Here is a 24,245-nt window from a genome sequence, read left to right as displayed (position 1 = left end):
TGTAATGAAGAAGTAGGGCAGTTCAGAACAAGGGTCGGGTGAAGTGTACTGTTTGTTAGAGGCGCGCGACCTGAAAGCACGCTCCACTTTGTTTTCGTCCGGTATTGAACACAGTTTATCCTGTCTTAAATTTGATAGATTATTTACGTAAAAAAATACCTAAAGTTGTATTAGGAAAGTTGTTTGAAATGTTTGGAACAAGTTTACAGGTAACTTTGCGCGAGTTGGAACCGGTATTTTTCTGGATCAAACGTGCCAAATAAATGGACATTTTGGATATATAACGACGGAATTAATCGAACAAAAGGACCATTTGTGATGTTTATGGGACATTTTGGAGTGCCAACAGAAGAAGATCTTCAAAGGTAAGGCATGAATTATATCACTATTTCTGCGTTTTGTGTCGCGCCCGGCGGGTTGAAATATGAATGTCATGTATTTGTTTGGTGGGGTGCTATCCTCAGATAATCGCATGGTTTGCTTTCCCTGTAAAGCCTTTTTGAAATCTGACACATTGGCTGGATTACAAGTGTAGCTTTAATTTGGTGTATTGCATGTGTGATTTCATGAAACTTTAATATTTATAGTAATTTAATTTGAATTTGGCGCTCTGCCATTTCACCGGATGTTGTCAAATCGATCCCGTTAACGGAATTTGATCCCTAAGAAGATTTAATTAAGAACAAATTGTTATTTACAATGACAGCCTACCAAAGGCAAAAGGCCTCCTGCGGGGACGAGGGCTGGGATTAAAAATCAAATAAAACTATAGGACAAAACACATATCACGACAAGAGACACCACAACACTACATAAAGAGAGACCTAAGACAACAACATAGCAAGGCAGCAACACATGACAACACAGCATGGTAGCAACACAACGTGGGAGCAGCACAAAACATGGTACAAACATTATTGGGCACAGACAACAAGACAAGGGCAAGAAGGTAGAGACAACAATACATCACGCGAAGCAGCCACAACTGTCAGTAAGAGTGTCCATGGTTGAGTCTTTGAATGAAGAGATGGAGATAAAACTATCCAGTTTGAGTGTTTTTTGTGGATCGTTCCATTCGCTAGCTGCAGCGAACTGAAAAGACGAACGACCCAGGGATGTGTGTGCTTTGGGGACCTTTAACAGAATACTGGCAGAACGGGTGCTGTATGTGGAGGATGAGGGCTGCAGTAGGTATCTCAGATAGGGGGGAGTGAGGCCTAAGAGGGTTTTATAATAAGCATCAACCAGTGGGTCTTGCGACAGGTATACAGAGATGACCAGTTTACAGAGGAGTATAGAGTGCAGTGATGTGTCCTATAAGAAGCATTGGTGGCAAATCTGATGGACGAATGGTAAAGAACATCTAGCCGCTCGAGAGCACCCTTTCCTTCCGATGTATAAATTACATCTCCGTAATCTAGCATGGATAGGATGGTCATCTGAAGGTCAGGGTTAGTTTGGCAGCTGCGGTGAAAGAGAAGCGATTACGATAGAGAAACCAAGTCTAGATTTAACCTTAGCCTGCAGCTTTGATAAGTGCTGAGAGAAACAGAAACAGAAGGAAGAAGGCACTGACAGATGGTAGCCTCGCTTCGCGTTCTTAGGAAACTATGCAGTATTTTGTTTCTGTATCTATTGTTTCTAACATTGTTCCCCCAGGGAATCTTAAGTGTTATTACATACATACATACATACATACATACATACATACATACATACATACATACATACATACATACATACATACATCCCGCGCTGAGGTCTGTTCAACGCTGGTCTGACCAATCTGATTAAAGTCTGCTTTGATCACGTGGACTGGGATATGTTCCGCATTGCGTCCAACAACAACACTGACGAATACGCTGATTCGGTGAGCGAGTTCATTAGAAAGTGCATCGGCGATGCTATACCCACAGCATCGATTAAAAAATTCCCAAACCAGAAACCGTGGATTGATGGCAGCATTCGCACGAAACTGAAAGCGCGAACCACTGCTTTTAACCAGGGCAAGGTGACTGGAAACATGACCGAATACAAACAGTGTAGCTATTCCCTCCGCAAGGCAATCAAACAAGCTAAGTGTCAGTATAGAGACAAAGTAGAGTCGCAATTCAACGGCTCAGACACAAGAGGTATGTGGCAGGGTCTACAGTCAATCACGGATTACAAAAAGAAAACCAGCCCCGTCGCGGACCAGGATGTCTTGCACCCAGACAAATTAAACAACTTCTTCTTTGACTGTGGGCTCTCAATCTCCGTGGCCAACGTGAGTAAAACATTTGAACGTGTTAACCCTCGCAAAGCTGCCGGCCTAGACATGCTTCAAGATGGCCAGCATTGTTCCTGTTCCCAAGAAAGCTAAGGTAACTGAACTAAATGACTATCGCCCCGTAGCACTCACTTCTGTCATCATGAAGGGCTTTGAGAGACTAGTCAAGGATCATATCACCTCCACCCTACCTGATACCCTAGACCCACTATAATTTACTTACCACCTCAATAGGTCCACAGACGATGCAATCGCCATCACACTGCCCTATCCCATCTGGACAAGAGGAATACCTATGTAAGAATGCTGTTCATTGACTACAGCTAAGCATTCAACACCATGGTACCTTCTAAACTCATCATTAAGCTTGAGACCCTGGGTCTCCACCCTGCCCTGTGCAACTGGGTCCTGGACTTTCTGATGGGCCGCTCCCAGGTGGTGAAGGTAGGAAACAACATCTCCACCCCGCTGATCCTCAACACTCGGGCCCCACAAGGGTGCGTTTTCAGCCCTCTCCTGTACTCCCTGTTCACCCACGACTGCATGGCCATGCACGCCTCCAACTCAATCATCAAGTTTGCTGACGACGCTACAGTGGCAGGCTTGATTACCAACAGCGATGAGACAGCCTGCAAGGAGGAGGTGAGGGCCCTCAGAATATGGTGTCAGGAAAATAACCCCTCACTCAACGTCAAGAAAACAAAGGAGATGATTGTGGACTTCAGGAAACAGGATTTGTGTGTATAAGGTAGTTGTTGTCAATTTTTTTGATTACTTGTTAGATATTACTGCACTGTCAGAACTAGAAGCACAAGCATTTCGCTACTCTTGCATTAACATCTGCTAACCATGTGTATGTGACTAATAAAATGTGATTTGATTTATTTGAGAAGACCAGTGTACCTTCTAGCCCTACTCCCAAGTACTTATATGAGGTGACTACCTCAAGCTCTAAACCCTCAGAGGGAGTGATCACACCGGTGGGGAGAGGGGCATTCTTCTGACCAAACCACATGACCTTTGTTTTGGAGGTGTTAAGGTTAAGGGCAGAGAAAGCTTGTTGGACACTAAGAAAGCTTTGTTGTAGAGCGTTTTAACACAAAATCCAGGAGGGGGCCAGCTGAGTATAAGACTGTATCATCTGCATATAAAGGATAGAGAGAGCTTCCTGCTGCCTGAGCTATGTTGTTGATGTAAATTGAGAAGAGCGTGGGGCCTAGGTTCGAGACTTGGGGTACTCCCTTGGTGACAGCAGATGTTCTGGCTTTACACACTGCACTCTTTGAGAGAGGTAGTTAGCAAACCAGGCCAAAGACACTTCAGAGACACCAATACTCCTTAGCCGGCCCACGAGCATGGAATGGTCTATTGTATCAAAAGCTTTGGCCAAGTCAATAACAATAGCATCACAACATTGCTTCGAATCAAGGGCAATTGTGACATAATTTAAGACTTTTAAGGTTGCAGTGACACATCATAACCTGAGCAGAAACCAGATTGCATACAAGAGAGAATACTATAGACATCAAGAAAGCCAGTCAGTTGATTTTTGACATGTTTTTCCAACACTTTTGATAAACAGGGCAAAAAGAAATATACCTATAACATTTAGGATCAGCTTGATCTCCCCCTTTAAATAAAGGACGAACAGTGGCTACCTTCCAAGCAATGGGAACCTCCCCAGAGAGGAGAGACATGTTAAAAAGGTCAGAGAGAGGCTTGGTGATGATAGGGGCAGTAACTTTAAAGAAGAAAGGGTCTAAACCATCTGACCCAGATGTTTTTTGGGGGTCAAGTTTAAGGAGCTCCTTTAGCACCTTGGACTCAGTAAACAATGTTTTCTTTGCAGTGGGTGTGTGTCTGTGTTGTATATGCTCTACTTATTTTCTACTGTATGTATGTGTTTGAGTACACTGTATTTTAACAGAATGTGTATAATAGTTAGTGTTTGTGAATGTAAACAGTAAACAATGTTTTCTTTGGTGGGTGTGTGTCTGTGTTGTATATGCTCTACTTATTTTCTACTGTTTTCTTTGCAGTGGGTGTGTGTCTGTGTTGTATATGCTCTACTATTTTCTACTGTTTTCTTTGCAGTGGGTGTGTGTCTGTGTTGTAATTAAATGTTTTCTTTGCATAACTGTGTTTTCTTTGCAGTGTGTGTGTGTCTGTGTTGTATGTGTCATGTCATCCTGTGTTGTATATGGGTATGTATGTGTTTGAGTACACTGTATTTTAACAGAAAAATAGTTAGTTTAATGGAGTTATGTGAAGTAATGTCATCCTTTGATTTAAGGAGTTAGTGAAGTAACTTTGATCAACTCTAAATTTAACCTATCATACAAAAGTAGCTCACCTTTTAGCCAGGTAGATTTCCTTCAGAACTATTCTGCTCCAGGGCAGGCTAACTCAACTGAATGAAATGTCTGAGCCACGAGTTGAAGACCAATGAAATCAGATTCACTCCCTCTTGCAAAGATTGCATTATCACCCACTTCATCTGAGGAAGACAACTGATTAAATATTTTATTAATTAAAAAAATTTTATCTTTAAAAAATTGCAATGTTAAAATACTGTATATCACATTACACATTTAGTAATGACAGAATGCATTTTAAACTTCACACAATGTAACACTTTTGTATGACTTAATTAAATAATATATAGATGGGAGTGAGGAACATTTGTGCATTGATAAGCACACCAAAGACGGCATTAACGATGAGTAATAAAATAGAGACGGAACTTCTAAAATAATATTTCACACTATAGTCTGCTGAATTTGAAAGATATATTTTCTTTCATTTTGATTCAGGCACAAATGAAAATGTGTCACTGACCCACCCATGGATTGATGTTTCAGTGTCGTCTCAATAAAGAGTTCTGCATTCGACTAGCCATGTGTGACATGCATGCTAGAGTTAGCGGAAGGAGGACAGGCAATATCCATCATCGTAGTACAGATGAAGCCTGACCTGGAATGTGAAGCTTACTGAAGCTGGCTAGCTTTAGAAAACGTTGAGTAGATCTAGCTTGCTTCGTCCCCTCAGGGCTACAGGCCCCCAACCCCCCAAAAATGTAAACATTTATTTTTTTAGGAACTCGAGGTCTCAACTTACTGCTCAGAGTTAGAATAGTAGAATCAACAAGGTGCAACTTCTAAATTTGGTAAAGCGTCAGTAGTTTTTCTCTTGTAATGTCAGTCACTGACAGTCACTCAATTAGACCATGTCACCTAAAGATGTTTTAATTGGTAAGTTAGTCTAGCCAGCTATCTACACCTTATAGTAATCATTACTGGCACTAACCTCCAGGGGGCCCACATAGATTTTGTTGGTCACTCTCACTCAGATAGCACATGAGCATGGCATAAGTCATGGGACATTTTAGAATTAGCTTTCAAATTGCAAAATGTTCTCTCGGCCCCATGGAAAAATGAATAGAATTGCATGAAATTAGTTTTAAAAACTGCTAAATGTTCTGTCCTCCCCAAGGCAAAATGTGTAGAATTGCAGGAAATTTGCTTTGAAACGGCAAAATATTCTGTCCTCCCCAAGGCAAAATGTTCTGTCTGCCCCAAGGCAAAATTTTCTGTCTGCCCCAAGGCAAAATGTTCTGTCCGCCCCAAGGCACAATGAGTAGAATTGCAGGAAATAACTCTCCGCTGTCAAGAGGGGGACCACTACATCTTTTTACCGCGAGGTGGGGGGCCACCAAACTAGGAATGGGCATTTGAAATGATTTCACTATTTAAATAATATCAATAATAAAGAATTGGGAAATTTAAATGGGCACTTTCTCAAGCGAGACAGAGAGTCGGTGTGCTGCACTCTGCTTGTTTCAGCAGAAGGGTGGGGGAGTGATGAGAGAGGAGCAGTGGCTGGTGTGTGTGACAGTCTATGTGTGGCATGGAGGGAAAGAGAGAGAGGGAAAATAGCCATACCGACTCACACTAGTTAGACAAACTTGTTGCTACCATAGGTTATCTATCATACCATCTGATATTGCCTGTATTGACTGCATTAAATCGTTGTAAAGAAGCTAGCTAGCTACAGTAGCCAGCTAAGTAAGCCAGCTAGCTAGCTAAAGTAGCAAGGCTAATTTAGGCTATTTTGCTGCACTTCCCGTCCTTGTCTACAACAACTGTAATGAAACAACAGCCTACCTGTTGGCCGATCATTGTAGCCTACTCCTCATTTAGCCAACTGAACTCCGGAACGTTTATTACATTTTGCATCAGTTAGAAATCTCCCACTTCAGATGCTACACATGGAGCCTCTAACTGTTACGCTGCTTTGATTGCATGACAATAACAAAAAGCTACACGTGTGGAAAGTGTATCGGCTACCAGTGTGTCTTTTGTATGGGGTGCACTCATAAAAACTGTCATTAAAATGTGGAATGTATCCATGTAGGCTTTGCAGCAATGTCATATAGATCGTTTTATTACATTTTGTCAAAAATGAATACTCTCCCAAGTAATCTAATACTAACGTCCATTTGGATATTTAAATATTCAAATAAACGTGCCCATACCCCAGACCAAATCTCTCTTAGGGTCCCCAAAAAACTAGGGCCGCCCCTGGTGTCATGATCTCAGCTTCTCTAGTGTGTCCTTGAGAGAGAGCTTGTTTTTGTCTGTTTAGTATGTGTGTTTTAGAGAAAGCGTTGTCTCTTGTTTGTAGCTGAATGACAGAGCAAAATGTTGATTTCCGCCTAAATAGATATACCCAACCGTAATTATTTTTCATGAGATGGCCATAAACAATAAATGGTAATGTTGCATAGTTTTAGAAAGATCTGTAAGTCACCTATCTGGTAAAACAATTGCTGAAGTGTGCTCATTCTGATTGCTGAGGTGTGCTCATTCTGATTGCTGAGGTGTGCTCATTCTGATTGCTGAGGTGTCCTCATTCTGATTGCTGATGTGTGCTCATTCTGATTGCTGAGGTGTCCTCATTCTGATTGCTGAGGTTTCCTCATTCTGAGGACACGAGCTCAAGTTCCTAGTACAAATGTTATGAAAATATGAGAAATCATAGAAGATTTCTTTCCTATTCAACAAAAGTGGGGTATTAGGGCTTGAAATTATATAGTAACAATCAAATTATAAATGACGTACTATAAGATTTCACATTTCATATAACTTTTAAATAAGTATGATCATACTTAGCGACAGTACAATATTGGCACTATAACGTTGACAGATAATTTCTCCTTAACGTCCACTGAGCGTGCAGCGACACCATGTGTGTTACGGCTGTCGTCAGAATGAGACCAAGGTGCAGCATGGTAGGCGTACATTTTGAATTTATTAAATGAACACCAAAAAAACAAGAATGATAAACGACACGTAAAGTAATGTAAGTCTAAACCAGCAATTGACAAAAACAAGATCCCACAACAGAAAGTGGGAAAAGGGCTGCCCAAGTATGATCCCCAATCAGAGACAACGATAGACAGCTCCCTCTGATTGGGAACCATACTCGGCCAACAAAGAAATAGACAACATAGAATGCCCACCCCACATCACACCCTGACCTAACCAAATAGAGAAATAAAATGTCTCTCTAAGGTCAATGCGTGACAGTGTGCAGACTCTTTACAACTTCAGCTTTAAGCACAAAGTGAATTTGTCTGTCTGTGACCAAAAAAAAGTGGTCTTGGTTCAATTCTATGAAATTATTTTGTAGTTTCTCATGTTGAGAGCTCTAAATCCGTCTGAGAATATCACAGCGAGATGAAACTAGTATGAAACCGCTCAAAGTACCCCAAAAAAGGGCTCTTACCATCTAAAAGGATATTATGTTTATGCGTGTGTACTGTAGCCTATATGTGTGTATGTGCTTCATAGTGTGTGTGTGTTTGTGAGCCTGCGTCCCCGCCCTTCTCCTGCTCTGTGGAGCACATGTTGTGTGCTTGGCCAGCGGAGCGGAGGGGACGATTATGCAAGAGCCTGTATGGCTGCCAAGCCGTGTGTGAGTGAGTGTGTGTGTGAGTGTGTGCGCTTGCGTGTGTGTTGAGGGAAGAAACAGCAAAACAGGTAGCCGTCCAGCCAGAGGAATAAATAGAATATCACTGGCTCTGGAGAGTGCATCTTAATTTACAAAACATTAACTATTGGGCTTTGTTATTATTGAGTTTGATCTTTGTTAGAAAGTTAATTAAAGCTGTAACTATGAGATTGTATATACAGCACAATCAACAAACTACTCCTGAACTTTGATTAACTTTAATTGCATTTACTAATGTCTCTCATGAAACATTCATAATCACTCACACAATAGATGATGGATATATGTGAGATTCACATCTGGATGGTGGTAGCACTTGAGACTGAGAAACCTCTTGATCGACCAAGAGTTAAAAAGATCCACCGATGAAGAAGAACATCTCATTTGATGGCAGCATCTGATTCTGTTCATGATTGTCTGTCTGATTTCTGGGCAGCTGTGCACTGAGTGGGCTGTATTTTGACAGACACACACGAACACACACACACACACACACACACACACACACACACACACACACACATGAACACACACACAAGTGGGGCGCATCTTTGATCTGTGGAATTGCCTACATAACATATGGTTTGTATGTACAGTATTTGTGAGGCTTTATTATTGTTGCTTTTTATTTGTTGAGCAAAACTTTTTGTTGAAGGTACTACCCCCCTGCAGTCAATGTCGCTGAGATAAGAGTTTGGTTGGAGGCGGGGAAACTGTGGAGCCAGCTGTACAGACTATTGCATGTTTCTGTTTGTGAGTCTTTTATTAAAGTGAAACAATGTTGTCTTTTTGCAGATTTTCTTTCAATCATGCAGAGCTGTTATTTTTGGGGCCTAAAATACATGTGTTCATATGGGCAGAATATTATCTGTAGGCAAAAATATATTTTTCTGGTAAAAGACTGATGTTTGGACATTTCAGTTAAAACATACTGAAATGAAAACGTAGTTGTTTTCTAAGTGTGCGTTCTTTAATTCTCTCTTTCTCTCTCTCTCTCTCTCTCGGAGGACCTGAGCCCTAGGACCATGCCCCAGGACTACCTGACATGATGACTCCTTGCTGTCCCCAGTCCACCTGGCCGTGCTGCTGCTCCAGTTTCAACTGTTCTGCCTTATTATTATTCGACTATGCTGGTCATTTATGAACATTTGAACATCTTGGCCATGTTCTGTTATAATCTCCACCCGGCACAGCCAGAAGAGGACTGGCCACCCCACATAGCCTGGTTCCTCTCTAGGTTTCTTCCTAGGTTCTGGCCTTTCTAGGGAGTTTTTCCTAGCCACCGTGCTTCTACACCTGCATTGCTTGCTATTTGGGGTTTTAGGCTGGGTTTCTGTACAGCACTTCGAGATATCAGCTGATGTACGAAGGGCTATATAAATACATTTGATTTGATTTGATTTTGTTTTAGAGACACTAAGTAACAACAGGATTCTCTTAATACTGGGCTCTCACCATTACTACCACCATTACCATTCACATTCAGTCAGCTTTGGTGTTGACATCAGTGAGCCTTCTGAATGAGGAGAGACACATTGGTAGGCCTACCTTCCCCGGTTCTTCACAGCTCCCCCGGGAAACTTAACGTAGCCTCACGTGGATGAAAGCGTAGCGGAGGAAGGAGTTTGCTTCTGCTGCAATGTTGGCCATAATATATTACGTGTTGCGGGGGTGCTTCGACTTATATAGGCCCTGGCTACCAGGCTGACAGCAGAGCCCTGTTCTCTGTGTGTCCACCAGGAGGCAGTGTTCATGGGAAACGGGGAGCAGTACATCTGGAAGCCCCCAGAGGACAATGACATCATCACCTTGCACCCAGCACCTATACCCCCGGGGGAGAATGGACAGGGATACACACCCACAGCCATGGAGGTGAGGGATATGTCTGTGTGTGTATGTATCTGGGTGGTGGAGTGGGCGGGATGAGGTAAGTGTGTCATGGGGAGATTTGTGTATTGCTTACGTAACATATGGTTTGTATGTACAGTAAATTTGTGTTAACTTAATGGTCAAATTGTGAAAGAGAGGTCCTGTTTACCCAGAGAGCTCCTCTTTGATTGGCTGTAACACAGGCCTTCCTGAGTCAAACTTGGTCCGGGGCCTGATTTCTGGTTACACTGCTAGGTGGGATTACAGCCATTTGGAACCGCAACATGTAGGTGGAGCCGAGCCCTTAACTCTGACACGTCAGTCACACTATGGGACAAAGTGACATCCCATTTCTCATGTAGTGCACTACTTCTGGAGAGTTTCACTGTTGGCTCGGTTGCAGAAAAACAGGTTTGAGCCCCTGGCTCCTTTTGCTGTGTGGCTGTGAGCAGAGCTTAAGGGGTTAAGTCTCTGCTGTTTGGCTCCTCATTTAGAATGTAGAGATCAGACTACTACACAGATTTCTCTCCCTCCCTCTTTTTCTGTCTTTCTCTCCCGCTCTCTCAATCACTCATTCTTTCACTCTCTGTCTTATTATTTGTCTCAGAGAGGCAAAAACAATCTCCTCTTTCTCTTCTCTTCCCCCTTAATCCCTCTTCCTCTTTATGATTTTATCTTTCTCTCTTTCTGAGCTCCTAGTATACTCTGGAGTGTGTCAGTTGCACCCGTCAAAAGGTGTTCCACTCCTCTCCTCCTCCGTCCCTCTCTTCTCATCCACTCCTTACTTGCCTTTTGTGGGCGCTGGCCTGCTCTCAGCCAATCAGATCTCCCAAACCGGGTCTTACCCACTAACGTACATAATGCACACAAACCATTCTAAATTCACTACTTATTTTCTGATATCTACAAAATAACAGAAATAAGATTTTGTTGCCAAGTTTATAATCCTGTCACACACAGAGAGCAGAAATATGAACGGTACTGTATCTTAGAGTAGACGAGGAGAAGGAGAAGAGGAGAATGAACAAAATAAAATATACAGTACAGGCTTCTTCAACAGCTGCAGTTTTGAAACCCCCATCGTCTTGTGACTTCCTTCCTCTGCTGCAAACACACAAATACACACACACACACACATACGCGTAATGGCTGTACAGATCACACACACAGCGCAGGGCATGGTCTTTGTTTATTAAAAAGATCATCACAGATTTGTGGGGGCAGGGTTTAAGTGTTGCTAGAGATCTGTTAGGAAGAGAGAGACACAGAGAGAGAGAGAGAGAGAGGGGGGAGGGAGATTGTTGAATCTAATGAAAAAGGAACTGTTTCTGTTCACCTGTATGAGTATGTGATAGTATCTCTAGAGTATAAAATATATACTTTGTAGATAAATACTCAGTGTCAGTTCCACCCCAACAGTTACCCGCTAAAGACCATTGTGCATTTTTTGAAACTCTGAAAATCCCTTGGGGTCTGAGAGAGATAGTGACAGATGGAGTGACAGAAAGAGAGAGACAGAGAGCGACATGGAGAATGATAGATAAAGAGAGCTATTTGCTCATGAAGCATTTCTCAGGAGCAGGAGATCAGAGGTGCAGTCCGGGTGTGAACACGGAAGACAAACATGACCGTATCCCACAATCCTTTGGTGCACCTCTCTATGAACTATGAAACAGAAATGCCACAGAGGTCACAATGTCGCTTAGATGGAATGCCTTTACAAGATTTTCCACAAGCCATTTGGTTGTAAGTAGTAAATGTCAAAGGCTTGACAGGAGCGAGTTGCACACACACGTTATTATTTCTTATTGTTGTTGCCTTGTCCAGAAGGACCCTGTAAGTAAGTATTTGGTTGGATGTGTATACCATGTGTATCCTGTAGTAAAACATGGAACTAGATATGGTCCATTAGTACTTGCCATGTGTATCCTGTAGTAAAACATGGAACTAGATATGGTCCAATAATACTTGCCATGTATATCCTGTAGTAATAATAAAACATGGAACTAGATATGGTCCATTAATACTTGCCATGTGTATCCTGTAGTAAAACATGGAACTAGATATGGTCCATTAATACTTGCCATGTGTATCCTGTAGTACTAATAAAACATGGAACTAGTTATGGTCCATTAATACTTGCCATATGTATCCTGTAGTACTAATAAAACATGGAACTAGTTATGGTCCATTAATACTTGCCATCTGTATCCTGTAGTAAAACATGGAACTAGATATGGTCCATTAGTACTTGCCATATGTATCCTGTAGTACTAATAAAACATGGAACTAGTTATGGTCCATTAATACTTGCCATGTGTATCCTGTAGTAAAACATGGAACTAGATATGGTCCATTGGTACTTGCCATGTGTATCCTGTAGTAAAACATGGAACTAGATATGGTCCATTAGTACTTGCCATGTGTATCCTGTAGTAAAACATGGAACTAGATATGGTCCATTAATACTTGCCATGTGTATCCTGTAGTACTAATAAAACATGGAACTAGATATGGTCCATTAGTACTTGCCATATGTATCCTGTAATAAAACATGGAACTAGATATGGTCCATTAATACTTGCCATGTGTATCCTGTAATAAAACATGGAACTAGATATGGTCCATTAATACTTGCCATGTGTATCCTGGAGTACTAATAAAACATGGAACTAGATATGGTCCATTAATACTTGCCATATGTATCCTGTAGTACTAATAAAACATGGAACTAGATATGGTCCATTAATACTTGCCATGTGTATCCTGTAGTACTAATAAAACATGGAACTAGATATATGGTCCATTAATACTTGCCATGTGTATCCTGTAAATAAAACATGGAACTAGATATGGTCCATTAATACTTGTCCTGTATTAAACTAGATGCCATGTGTATCCTGTAATAAAACATGGAACTAGATATGGTCCATTAATACTTGCCATGTGTATCCTGTAGTAAAACATGGAACTAGATATGGTCCATTAATACTTGCCATGTGTATCCTGTAGTACTAATAAAACATGGAACTAGATATGGTCCATTAATACTTGCCATGTGTATCCTGTAGTAAAACATGGAACTAGATATGGTCCATTAATACTTGCCATGTGTATCCTGTAGTAAAACATGGAACTAGATATGGTCCATTAATACTTGCCATGTGTATCCTGTAGTAAAACATGGAACTAGATATGGTCCATTAATACTTGCCATGTGTATCCTGTAGTACTAATAAAACATGGAACTAGATATGGTCCATTAATACTTGCCATGTGTATCCTGTAGTACTAATAAAACATGGAACTAGATATGGTCCATTAATACTTGCCATGTGTATCCTGTAGTACTAATAAAACATGGAACTAGATATGGTCCATTAATACTTGCCATGTGTATCCTGTAGTAAAACATGGAACTAGATATGGTCCATTAATACTTGCCATGTGTATCCTGTAGTACTAATAAAACATGGAACTAGATATGGTCCATTAATACTTGCCATGTGTATCCTGTAGTACTAATAAAACATGGAACTAGATATGGTCCATTAATACTTGCCATGTGTATCCTGTAGTAAAACATGGAACTAGATATGGTCCATTAATACTTGCCATGGTATCCTGTAGGTCCATAATGTGTAAAAACATGGAACTAGATATGGTCCATTAATACTTGCCATGTGTATCCTGTAGTAAAACATGGAACTAGATATGGTCCATTAATACTTGCCATGTGTATCCTGTAGTAAATAAAACATGGAACTAGATATGGTCCATTAATACTTGCCATGTGTATCCTGTAGTAAAACATGGAACTAGATATGGTCCATTAATACTTGCCATGTGTATCCTGTAGTAAAACATGGAACTAGATATGGTCCATTAATACTTGCCATGTGTATCCTGTAGTACTAATAAAACATGGAACTAGATATGGTCCATTAATACTTGCCATGTGTATCCTGTAGTACTAATAAAACATGGAACTAGATATGGTCCATTAATACTTGCCATGTGTATCCTGTAGTACTAATAAAACATGGAACTAGATATGGTCCATTAATACTTGCCATGTGTATCCTGTGTATCCATGGAACTAGATATGGTCCATTAATACTTGCCATGTGTATCCTGTAGTAAAACATGGAACTAGATATGGTCCATTAATACTTGCCATGTGTATCCTGTAGTACTAATAAAACATGGAACTAGATATGGTCCATTAATACTTGCCATGTGTATCCTGTAGTACTAATAAAACATGGAACTAGATATGGTCCATTAATACTTGCCATGTGTATCCTGTACTAAAACATGGAACTAGATATGGTCCATTAGTACTTGCCATGTGTATCCTGTAGTACTAATAAAACATGGAACTAGATATGGTCCATTAATACTTGCCATGTGTATCCTGTAGTACTAAAACATGGAACTAGATATGGTCCATTAATACTTGCCATGTGTATCCTGTAGTAAAACATGGAACTAGATATGGTCCATTAATACTTGCCATGTGTATCCTGTAGTAAAAACATGGAACTAGATATGGTCCATTAATACTTGCCATGTGTATCCTGTAGTAAAAAACATGGAACTAGATATGGTCCATTAATACTTGCCATGTGTATCCTGTAGTAAAAAAACATGGAACTAGATATGGTCCATTAATACTTGCCATGTGTATCCTGTAGTAAAACATGGAACTAGATATGGTCCATTAATACATGGAACTAAAAAACATGAACTAGATATGGTCCATTAATACTTGCCATGTGTATCCTGTAGTACTAATAAAACATGGAACTAGATATGGTCCATTAATACTTGCCATGTGTATCCTGTAATAAAACATGGAACTAGATATGGTCCATTAATACTTGCCATGTATCCTGTAGTATCCTGTAGTACTAATAAAACATGGAACTAGATATGGTCCATTAATACTTGCCATGTGTATCCTGTAGTACTAATAAAACATGGAACTAGATATGGTCCATTAATACTTGCCATGTGTATCCTGTAGTACTAATAAAACATGGAACTAGATATGGTCCATTAATACTTGCCATGTGTATCCTGTAGTAAAACATGGAACTAGATATGGTCCATTAATACTTGCCATGTGTATCCTGTAGTAAAACATGGAACTAGATATGGTCCATTAATACTTGCCATGTGTATCCTGTAGTACTAATAAAACATGGAACTAGATATGGTCCATTAGTACTTGCCATGTGTATCCTGTAGTAAAACATGGAACTAGATATGGTCCATTAGTACTTGCCATGTGTATCCTGTAGTACTAATAAAACATGGAACTAGATATGGTCCATTAGTACTTGCCATGTGTATCCTGTAGTACTAATAAAACATGGAACTAGATATGGTCCATTAATACTTGCCATGTGTATCCTGTAGTACTAATAAAACATGGAACTAGATATGGTCCATTAATACTTGCCATGTGTATCCTGTAGTACTAATAAAACATGGAACTAGATATGGTCCATTAGTACTTGCCATGTGTATCCTGTAGTACTAATAAAACATGGAACTAGATATGGTCCATTAATACTTGCCATGTGTATCCTGTAGTACTAATAAAACATGGAACTAGATATGGTCCATTAATACTTGCCATGTGTATCCTGTAGTACTAATAAAACATGGAACTAGATATGGTCCATTAGTACTTGCCATGTGTATCCTGTAATAAAACATGGAACTAGATATGGTCCATTAATACTTGCCATGTGTATCCTGTAGTAAAACATGGAACTAGATATGGTCCATTAGTACTTGCCATGTGTATCCTGTAGTACTAGTAAAACATGGAACTAGATATGGTCCATTAGTACTTGCCATGTGTATCCTGTAGTAAAACATGGAACTAGATATGGTCCATTAGTACTTGCCATGTGTATCCTGTAGTACTAATAAAACATGTGTATCCTGTAGTACTAAAAAACATGGAACTAGATATGGTCCATTAATACTTGCCATGTGTATCCTGTAGTACTAATAAAACATGGAACTAGATATGGTCCATTAGTATCTTAGTACTAAAAAACATGGAACTGTATCCATTAGTACTATGTGTATAAAAACATGGAACTAGATATGGTCCATTAATACTTGCCATGTGTATCCTGTAGTACTAAAAAACATGGAACTAGATATGGTCCATTAGTACTTGCCATGTGTATCCTGTAGTACTAAAAAACATGGAACTAGATATGGTCCATTAATACTTGCCATGTGTATCCTGTAGTAAAACATGGAACTAGATAACATGGAACTAGATATGGTCCATTAATACTTGCCATGTGTATCCTGTAGTACTAATAAAACATGGAACTAGATATGGTCCATTAGTACTTGCCATGTGTATCCTGTAGTACTAATAAAACATGGAACTAGATATGGTCCATTAATACTTGCCATGTGTATCCTGTAGTACTAAAAAACATGGAACTAGATATGGTCCATTAATACTTGCCATGTGTATCCTGTAGTACTAAAAAACATGGAACTAGATATGGTCCATTAATACTTGCCATGTGTATCCTGTAGTATCCTAATAAAACATGGAACTAGATATGGTCCATTAATACTTGCCATGTGTATCCTGTAGTAAAAAAACATGGAACTAGATATGGTCCATTAATACTTGCCATGTGTATCCTGTAGTAAAAAAACATGGAACTAGATATGGTCCATTAATACTTGCCATGTGTATCCTGTAGTAAAAAAACATGGAACTAGATATGGTCCATTAATACTTGCCATGTGTATCCTGTAGTACTAAAACATGGAACTAGATATGGTCCATTAGTACTTGCCATGTGTATCCTGTAGTACTAATAAAACATGGAACTAGATATGGTCCATTAATACTTGCCATGTGTATCCTGTAGTAAAACATGGAACTAGATATGGTCCATCACGTAATACTTGCCATAGCGGAACTACTTGCCATGTGTATCCTGTAGTAAAACATGGAACTAGATATGGTCCATTAATACTTGCCATGTGTATCCTGTAGTACTAATAAAACATGGAACTAGATATGGTCCATTAATACTTGCCATGTGTATCCTGTAGTACTAATAAAACATGGAACTAGATATGGTCCATTAACTACCATTAATACTTGCCATGTGTATCCTGTAGTATAAAACATGGAACTAGATATGGTCCATTAATACTTGCCATGTGTATCCTGTAGTAAAACATGGAACTAGATATGGTCCATTAGTACTTGCCATGTGTATCCTGTAATAAAACATGGAACTAGATATGGTCCATTAGTACTTGCCATGTGTATCCTGTAGTACTAATAAAACATGGAACTAGATATGGTCCATTAATACTTGCCATGTGTATCCTGTAGTACTAATAAAACATGGAACTAGATATGGTCCATTTGTACTTGCCATGTGTATCCTGTAGTACTAATAAAACATGGAACTAGATATGGTCAATTAATACTTGCCATCTGAAAAGCATTTTTTACACACATGTTCCTTCTTGAAAAGCGGATGTGTCATAAATTCATCGAACAACATGGTTTGGCCTCCCGTGTGGCGCAGTGGTTAAGGGCTCTGTACTGCACCAGAGACTCTGGGTTCTTGCCCAGGCTCTGTCATAACAGGCCGCGACCTGGAGGTCAGTGTGGTGACGCACAATTGGCCTAGCGTCGTCCAGGTTAGGGAGGGTTTGGCCGGTAGGAAAATCCTTGTCTCATTGCGCACCAGCAACTCCTGTGGCGGGCTGGGCGCAGTGCGCGCTAACCAAGGTTGCCAGGTGCACGGTGTTTCCTCTGACACATTGGTGGGGCTGGCTTACGGGTTGGATGGCGCTGTGTTAAGAAGCAGTGCGGCTTGGTTGGGTTGTGTATCGGAGGACGCATGACTTTCAACCTTCGTCTCTCCCAAGCCCGTACGGGACTTGTAGCGATGAGACAAGATAGTCGCTACTAAACAATTGGATACCACAAAAATGGGGAGAAAAAGGGGTCAAATTCCAAAAAAAAATGGTTTCGTGGTTTGGCTGTTATCCCTGACACACACTATTCTATTTTCTCCACTACTTGTTTGTGCTGACTGTGGTGAAATGTAACTGGTTTATCCAGTGGTTAGGTAACTCTGCCACACAGCCCAGCCAGAGCACACAGCAGGCTGATAACACAGTTTACTCTGCCTGAGCAAAATGGGTCAGGTTACTGCACTGTTTCAACACACACACACACACACAGTTCAATGTTTGCACATACACATACTGTACACAGACACTATTGCATACTGTATGTGCAGGCTGACACAGAGACCGTCTGTACACATTTATACAGTCATGAGGGCAATAAAAACCACTCACTATATCATCAAAGGCCTCACAGGTCTACTGTTCTTGACATATGCTTCAGTACATATATTGTAATATAAATATAAATAAAGTACTGTGTCATCACACATTACAATACCATAACATTGACTTATACTGTAAAAAACTAAATGCTACTGTAAATGGAATGAATTTATAAATGAATGGATGAATGAATGGATGAATGAATACAATTTGTTTTCACAGTATTTCTACTTAAATTTCAAGGTATTGCCTGCTATGTAAAGTGTTTACAAACATTAAAGCATATTAATGAATATTTGGTGTTTTATACACCATATATACTTAAAAGAATGTTTGACACTCCTTCAAATTCGCTGATTCGGCTATTTCAGCCAAACCCGTTGCTGACAGGTGTATACAATAGAGCACACAGTCTTGCAATCTCCATAGATAAGCATTGGCCTTACTGAAGAGCTCAGTGACTTTTAATGTGAACCACCATGGAATGTCACCTTTCCTAGAGCTGCCCCGGTCAACTGCTAGAGCTGCCCCGGTCAACTGTTAGAGCTGCCCCAGTCAACTGTTAGAGCTGCCCCAGTCAACTGTTAGAGCTGCCCCCGTCAACTGTTAGAGCTGCCCCAGTCAACTGTTAGAGCTGCCCCAGTCAACTGTTAGAGCTGCCCCAGTCAACTGTTAGAGCTGCCCCAGTCAACTGTTAGAGCTGCCCCGTCAACTGTTAGAGCTGCCCCGGTCAACTGTTAGAGCTGCCCCAGTCAACTGTTAGAGCTGCCCCAGTCAACTGTTAGAGCTGCCCCGGTCAACCTGCCCCGTCAACTGTTAGAGCTGCCCCGTCAACTGTTAGAGCTGCCCCCGTCAACTGTTAGAGCTGCCCCGTCAACTGTTAGAGCTGCCCCAGTCAACTGTTAGAGCTGCCCCCGTCAACTGTTAGAGCTGCCCCGTCAACTGTTAGAGCTGCCCCGTCAACTGTTAGAGCTGCCCCGTCAACTGTTAGAGCTGCCCCGTCAACTGTTAGAGCTGCCCCGTCAACTGTTAGAGCTGCCCCCGTCAACTGTTAGAGCTGCCCCGTCAACTGTTAGAGCTGCCCCCGTCAACTGTTAGAGCTGCCCCGTCAACTGCTAGAGCTGCCCCGGTCAACTGCTAGAGCTGCCCCGGTCAACTGTTAGAGCTGCCCCGGTCAACTGTTAGAGCTGCCCCGGTCAATTGTAAGTGCTGTTATTGTGAAGTGGAAATGTCTAGGATCAACAACAGCTCAGCCAGGAAGTGGTAGGCCACACAAGCTCACAGAACGGGACCACCAAGTGCTCACTACCAAGTTGCAACACTCACTACCAAGTTCCAAACTGCCTCTGGAAGCAACATTAGCGCAATAACTGTAAGTCGGGAGCTTCATGAAATGGGTTACCATGGCTGAGCAGCCGCACACAAGCCTAAAATCACCATGCACAATGCCAAGTGTCAGCTGGAGTGGTGTAAAGCTCGCTGCCATTGGACTCTGGAGCTGTGGAAACACGTTCTCTGGAGGGATGAATCACGCTTCACCATCTGGCAGTCCGACAGACAAATCTTGGTTTGGCAGAAGTTAAGAGAACGCTATCTGCCCAAATGCATAGTGCCAACTGTAAAGTTTGGTGGAGGAATAATGGTCTTGGGCTGTTTTTCATTGTTCAGGCCCCTCAATTCCAGTGAACGGAAATCTTAACGCATACAATGACATTCTAGACGATTCTGTGCTTCCAAATTTGGTGCTGGAGACTGGGGAAAAAACAGGAACCAGAAACCAGGAGCTGTGGCTGCTGCAGGTGCTGGGTCGGGATCTGGGTCTGTAGCAGGGAGGAAGGACAACCTGACGAGCAGACACACTAGGAGCCCTAGACCAGAGGTCAATGGTGGTACTTCCATGTGGTCCGCTCGCACCAGGTGAAGGTTTGCTCTTTGGTCCCTCCTCCACCCCTCTTCTGGTGTTCTGGTGCTGTGACTGGGTCTGGTGCTGGATCTGCAGAGGGGAAGAAGGACAACCTGAGGAGCAAGCAGACACACCTGGGAGCACAAAATCCGGAGGTCAGGGATGATACTCCCTTGTGGCCTGCTCGCTCCGGGCATAGGTCTAGCGCTTTGGTCCTTCCTTGCGCCTCTGCTGGTGTGTTGATGGATGCTTCCTGGTTCTGGTCTGGTTCTGTGAGAGGGATAAGTATAGAGAGAGGAAGGGGTTAGGGATGGAAAGGGTGCAAGGGGTTAGGTGTGGTGAAGGTTGATGTCCATCGGCCTGGGCTGGTGTTGGAGGAGGAGCGATGCGGCAGCAAGGTTGGACACTGGAGGCTGGACGAGACAGGGAGAAAACCCGGCCCAGACCCACCTTGCCACAGAGCACTCACAAACAGTTGGTAGCTGTGTTCAATGTGAATGCCACTGTGGGGGCAGCTCTCTGTACGTACCTTGTGATATGGTACTGTACTGTATACTGTGGAGTGTAATAACAGAACCATTCAAAATGCAGCAATTCTTTCCCCGCCCACAACAATATCCCACAATGCCAGACCATAATGTACTGCATGCTGCAGTTAAAGGTTTCCAAGTATTTCACTGTTGATAAAAAAAAGGAATTACTGTATAATTTACAGTTTTTTGTTACAGTGTACCCTGTAAAATACAGGTGTTGAATTGAGCATTATGAATAATAAAAATACTATTTAGTACAACAAATTTTTTGTAGACCAAAATCATTGTGGTCAAATATTGTAATATTTTGTAATCCTTTATTTCAATGTACAGTAAGTGATATTCTCATGTGTTATAACCTTCTCGCGATTGAACAAAAGACTGCATGTATAAGATGTGTGTAACCACAGTTGTACTGTATGTGGCTCTGAAAGCAGTGTTTCAGTGTGTCTTCTCCTTCTCTCTGTCTTGACTTCAGATTTCTGACACCTACTCCACTGTGTGTAAAACCCAGAAGAAGAAACCTCCCCCGGACAACAATGGAGCCAATACCCTCCCCCAAAACCAGTGCTCTGTGGAGGAGAATGGAGGAGGTGGGGGTGGGGGAGGAGGAGCAGGAGGGAATGGGGCGTGGGTTGGTTCCGGGGGAGGGGTGAGGGGTCGTGGCCGGGGGATCCAGGGTGGTCAGGCCCGATCCCACGAGGAGCCCTGCTACGCGCCAGTTGGCGACAGGACCTGGCCCGCCTGTGTGGTAGCCAAGTCTGCTCCGGCGTACGCCACTATAGACTCCCACCGGAAACGTGAGCCGGCAGGTACCAATATTGGTGTACTGGGGTCAAACGCCACACTGAAGCCCAAGAAGAAGCCTCCTCAGCAGGAAGCGCCATCTCCAGGGGCCCCGGGCCCCCAGGGACCTCCAGCAGGTCCCCCGGCCCCTCTAACCAAGGCCCTGCCTGGGGGGGAGAACTTCTATGAGACCATCAGTGATGTGAAACAGGGTGCTAACACAGCCAGCACCACCACCATCTTCACCTTCAACGACGGGATGGAGATGTACGTCACTGGCCTGTAGCTGAGAGACACTGGCTCACACACTGTGGGGATCAGACCTGTTTGGGTTCTTCTGACCCTGTCTACACCTGGTATAAGCTATGAAAGGGACTGGCAACAATGTATATAGCAATGAGACCCACTGGTGAAACCAAGCATCGGAAGTCACTTCCATAATACAATGTCTCCAGTGATATGATTATGGCCACATCCAGTTACAAAAGAAGAAGACAATGTTTGGAGGTGGATGTGGAGGCATTCACCAGGTTTAGACAAGGTCTCTGACCCAGTGGCAGACACCAGACCCAATCAGTGGTGGAAATTGACTTTTTGGTTCACTGACTGGGGGATTCCAGATAGGGGTTCCAGTGCCAGTCGTAGCTTTGAATGGAACCCAGTTCCAGGGGTTCCTCCTCATTTACACCACTGGACCAACAGAACCAGAACTACTCTACATCTTTGAGATGTATCACAGAGCCAGTCTGGCTAACCCGAGCCTGAATCATTCGAGCCAGACTCAAACAACTGGTCCAACAAGACCAGACTGAGCATCACGTTTTGCACTGGATAACAGTGTCACTATTCACTTTACCTTACCTTACACACCCATTTGTGTGACATTTTCCATATATATTTATTTTTGTATAAAGATGGTACCCTTAATAAAGCATGCCCTGTACAGAACGCACGACATGATAACACGCAATCACAGATACATGTGCAAACACACACACACACTGTAGGAAAACATTGTTGTGCATGAAAACACACATTCTCACAAAGATGACAGAGGAAAGAAGTGTGGAGACACCCGGGTGGCTTCACTTAGAAGTCCCCACCCCCTGATGACATAATCGATGGTGTCACTGGTAGCTTCACTTAGAAGACTACTGAATAACTACATTAGGAGTCTTTTTCTACAGCAATACAGGGGTAATACAGGCCTACTTCAAACATTTTATATATTTTTTGTTAATAATTATTATTAAATACATTTCGATTGATCAGGTAGCACCCCTACTTCACGCGGCTATGTTTATATGGTTCCTTTCTGTTCCTTTTTAAACCTCTGAAATATATATATTTTCTTTACAATTAGCTCAACATTAAATGACTTCACCAATCAGTGCGGCTCGAGCAGATTGCTATGGAGCGGACAAGCTATTTCCATGCATTGGACAGACGAGTGTTGAGCACAATATGCAACTGAAATTTGGCCAGTGGGGAATGAGCGCGAGAGGGTGAAGAAGGCTTGGCTTGATGCACCGGGCATCTTGTTGTTATGATATGCATTATCGGAATTAGGGCCACAAAATTATACCTACGGAGGAGTGGCTTGAAGGAACTTAGAATGTCGTTGAGCTTCAATTGGCCTAATGTTATTTATTTTAATCTTGTAGATATTAGTCTTGTAGAGATGTATCGAGCTCATCCGGGTTGATAGGTCAGGGTAAAATGGCCACCGTTGTTCTTGTTGTCAGTGGTGACACAGTTCATGCGAAGCAGTGGTCCACCTCAGGGTAGCCTAGTGGTTAGAGCGTGTGACTAGTAACCGGAAGGTTGCGAGTTCAAACCCCCGAGCAGACAAGGTACAAATCTGTCATTCTGCCCCTGAACAGGCAGTTAACCCACTGTTCCTAGGCCGTCATTGAAAATAATAATTTGTTCTTAACTGACTTGACTGGTTAAATAAAGGTTAAAAAAAAAAACTGTTAGACCAGCTAGCTAACAAGCTTCTGTGTGCAGAGCGGCACCAGAATGAAAAGAAGAATGTCTTACCTTTTTGTGGTTAATAAATGTGAAAAGTGATAATTATAGTATCCTTAACTAGCATTGAAAAGGCTAAATCTATTCTTCTCTAATAAAAACATCTCTCTCTAATTTCTGAATCACGCTTGTAACATCAGTCGACAACTAGACTATACTTCGGAGGGGGAAGGACAGGTTGCCTACACATGCACACACACTGGCAAAGATTTTCAGCTTGCAGGAAGACGTTTCTGAGTGACATAGTGAGGGCTTTGCATAGGCGCTTTGTTGCGTTTTTTTTTGTGGGAATGTAAAAAAAAATGCCCGGAACGTAAGATAACATTATCCAGTTCCCATGCTTTTAAAATAACAGTTCTGTTCCGGAATAGTATATATTAGTTTAATTTGCGGTTGTGATTCTGTACATCTAAATGTTATTTTACAGGTTTTTGGTTCTGTTCTCTGAACCAGTTCCAACCCCTGACGG

The 24,245-nt window shown here is 41.9% G+C and overlaps 1 protein-coding gene across 1 annotated transcript in view; it reads left to right on the top strand.

Moving 5' to 3' along the window:
• Positions 1 to 23,625, top strand: part of LOC112235901 — a 39,966-nt gene extending 16,341 nt beyond the window's left edge. The window contains exons 7-9 of the mRNA XM_042308336.1: positions 10,022 to 10,153; positions 21,438 to 21,557; positions 21,600 to 23,625. Coding sequence (XP_042164270.1) covers positions 10,022 to 10,153; positions 21,438 to 21,557; positions 21,600 to 22,031 — 684 coding nt within the window. The 3' untranslated portion in view covers positions 22,032 to 23,625. The remainder of the gene's footprint in view (positions 1 to 10,021; positions 10,154 to 21,437; positions 21,558 to 21,599) is intronic.
• The last annotated feature ends 620 nt before the right edge of the window (positions 23,626 to 24,245 follow it).

The sequence above is a fragment of the Oncorhynchus tshawytscha genome, linkage group LG28 (assembly GCF_018296145.1).
Source record: "Oncorhynchus tshawytscha isolate Ot180627B linkage group LG28, Otsh_v2.0, whole genome shotgun sequence".
Classification (NCBI taxonomy): Eukaryota; Metazoa; Chordata; class Actinopteri; order Salmoniformes; family Salmonidae; genus Oncorhynchus; species Oncorhynchus tshawytscha.
Note: the sequence above shows the minus strand (reverse complement) of the source record. Positions and strands in the feature narration are given on the sequence as shown.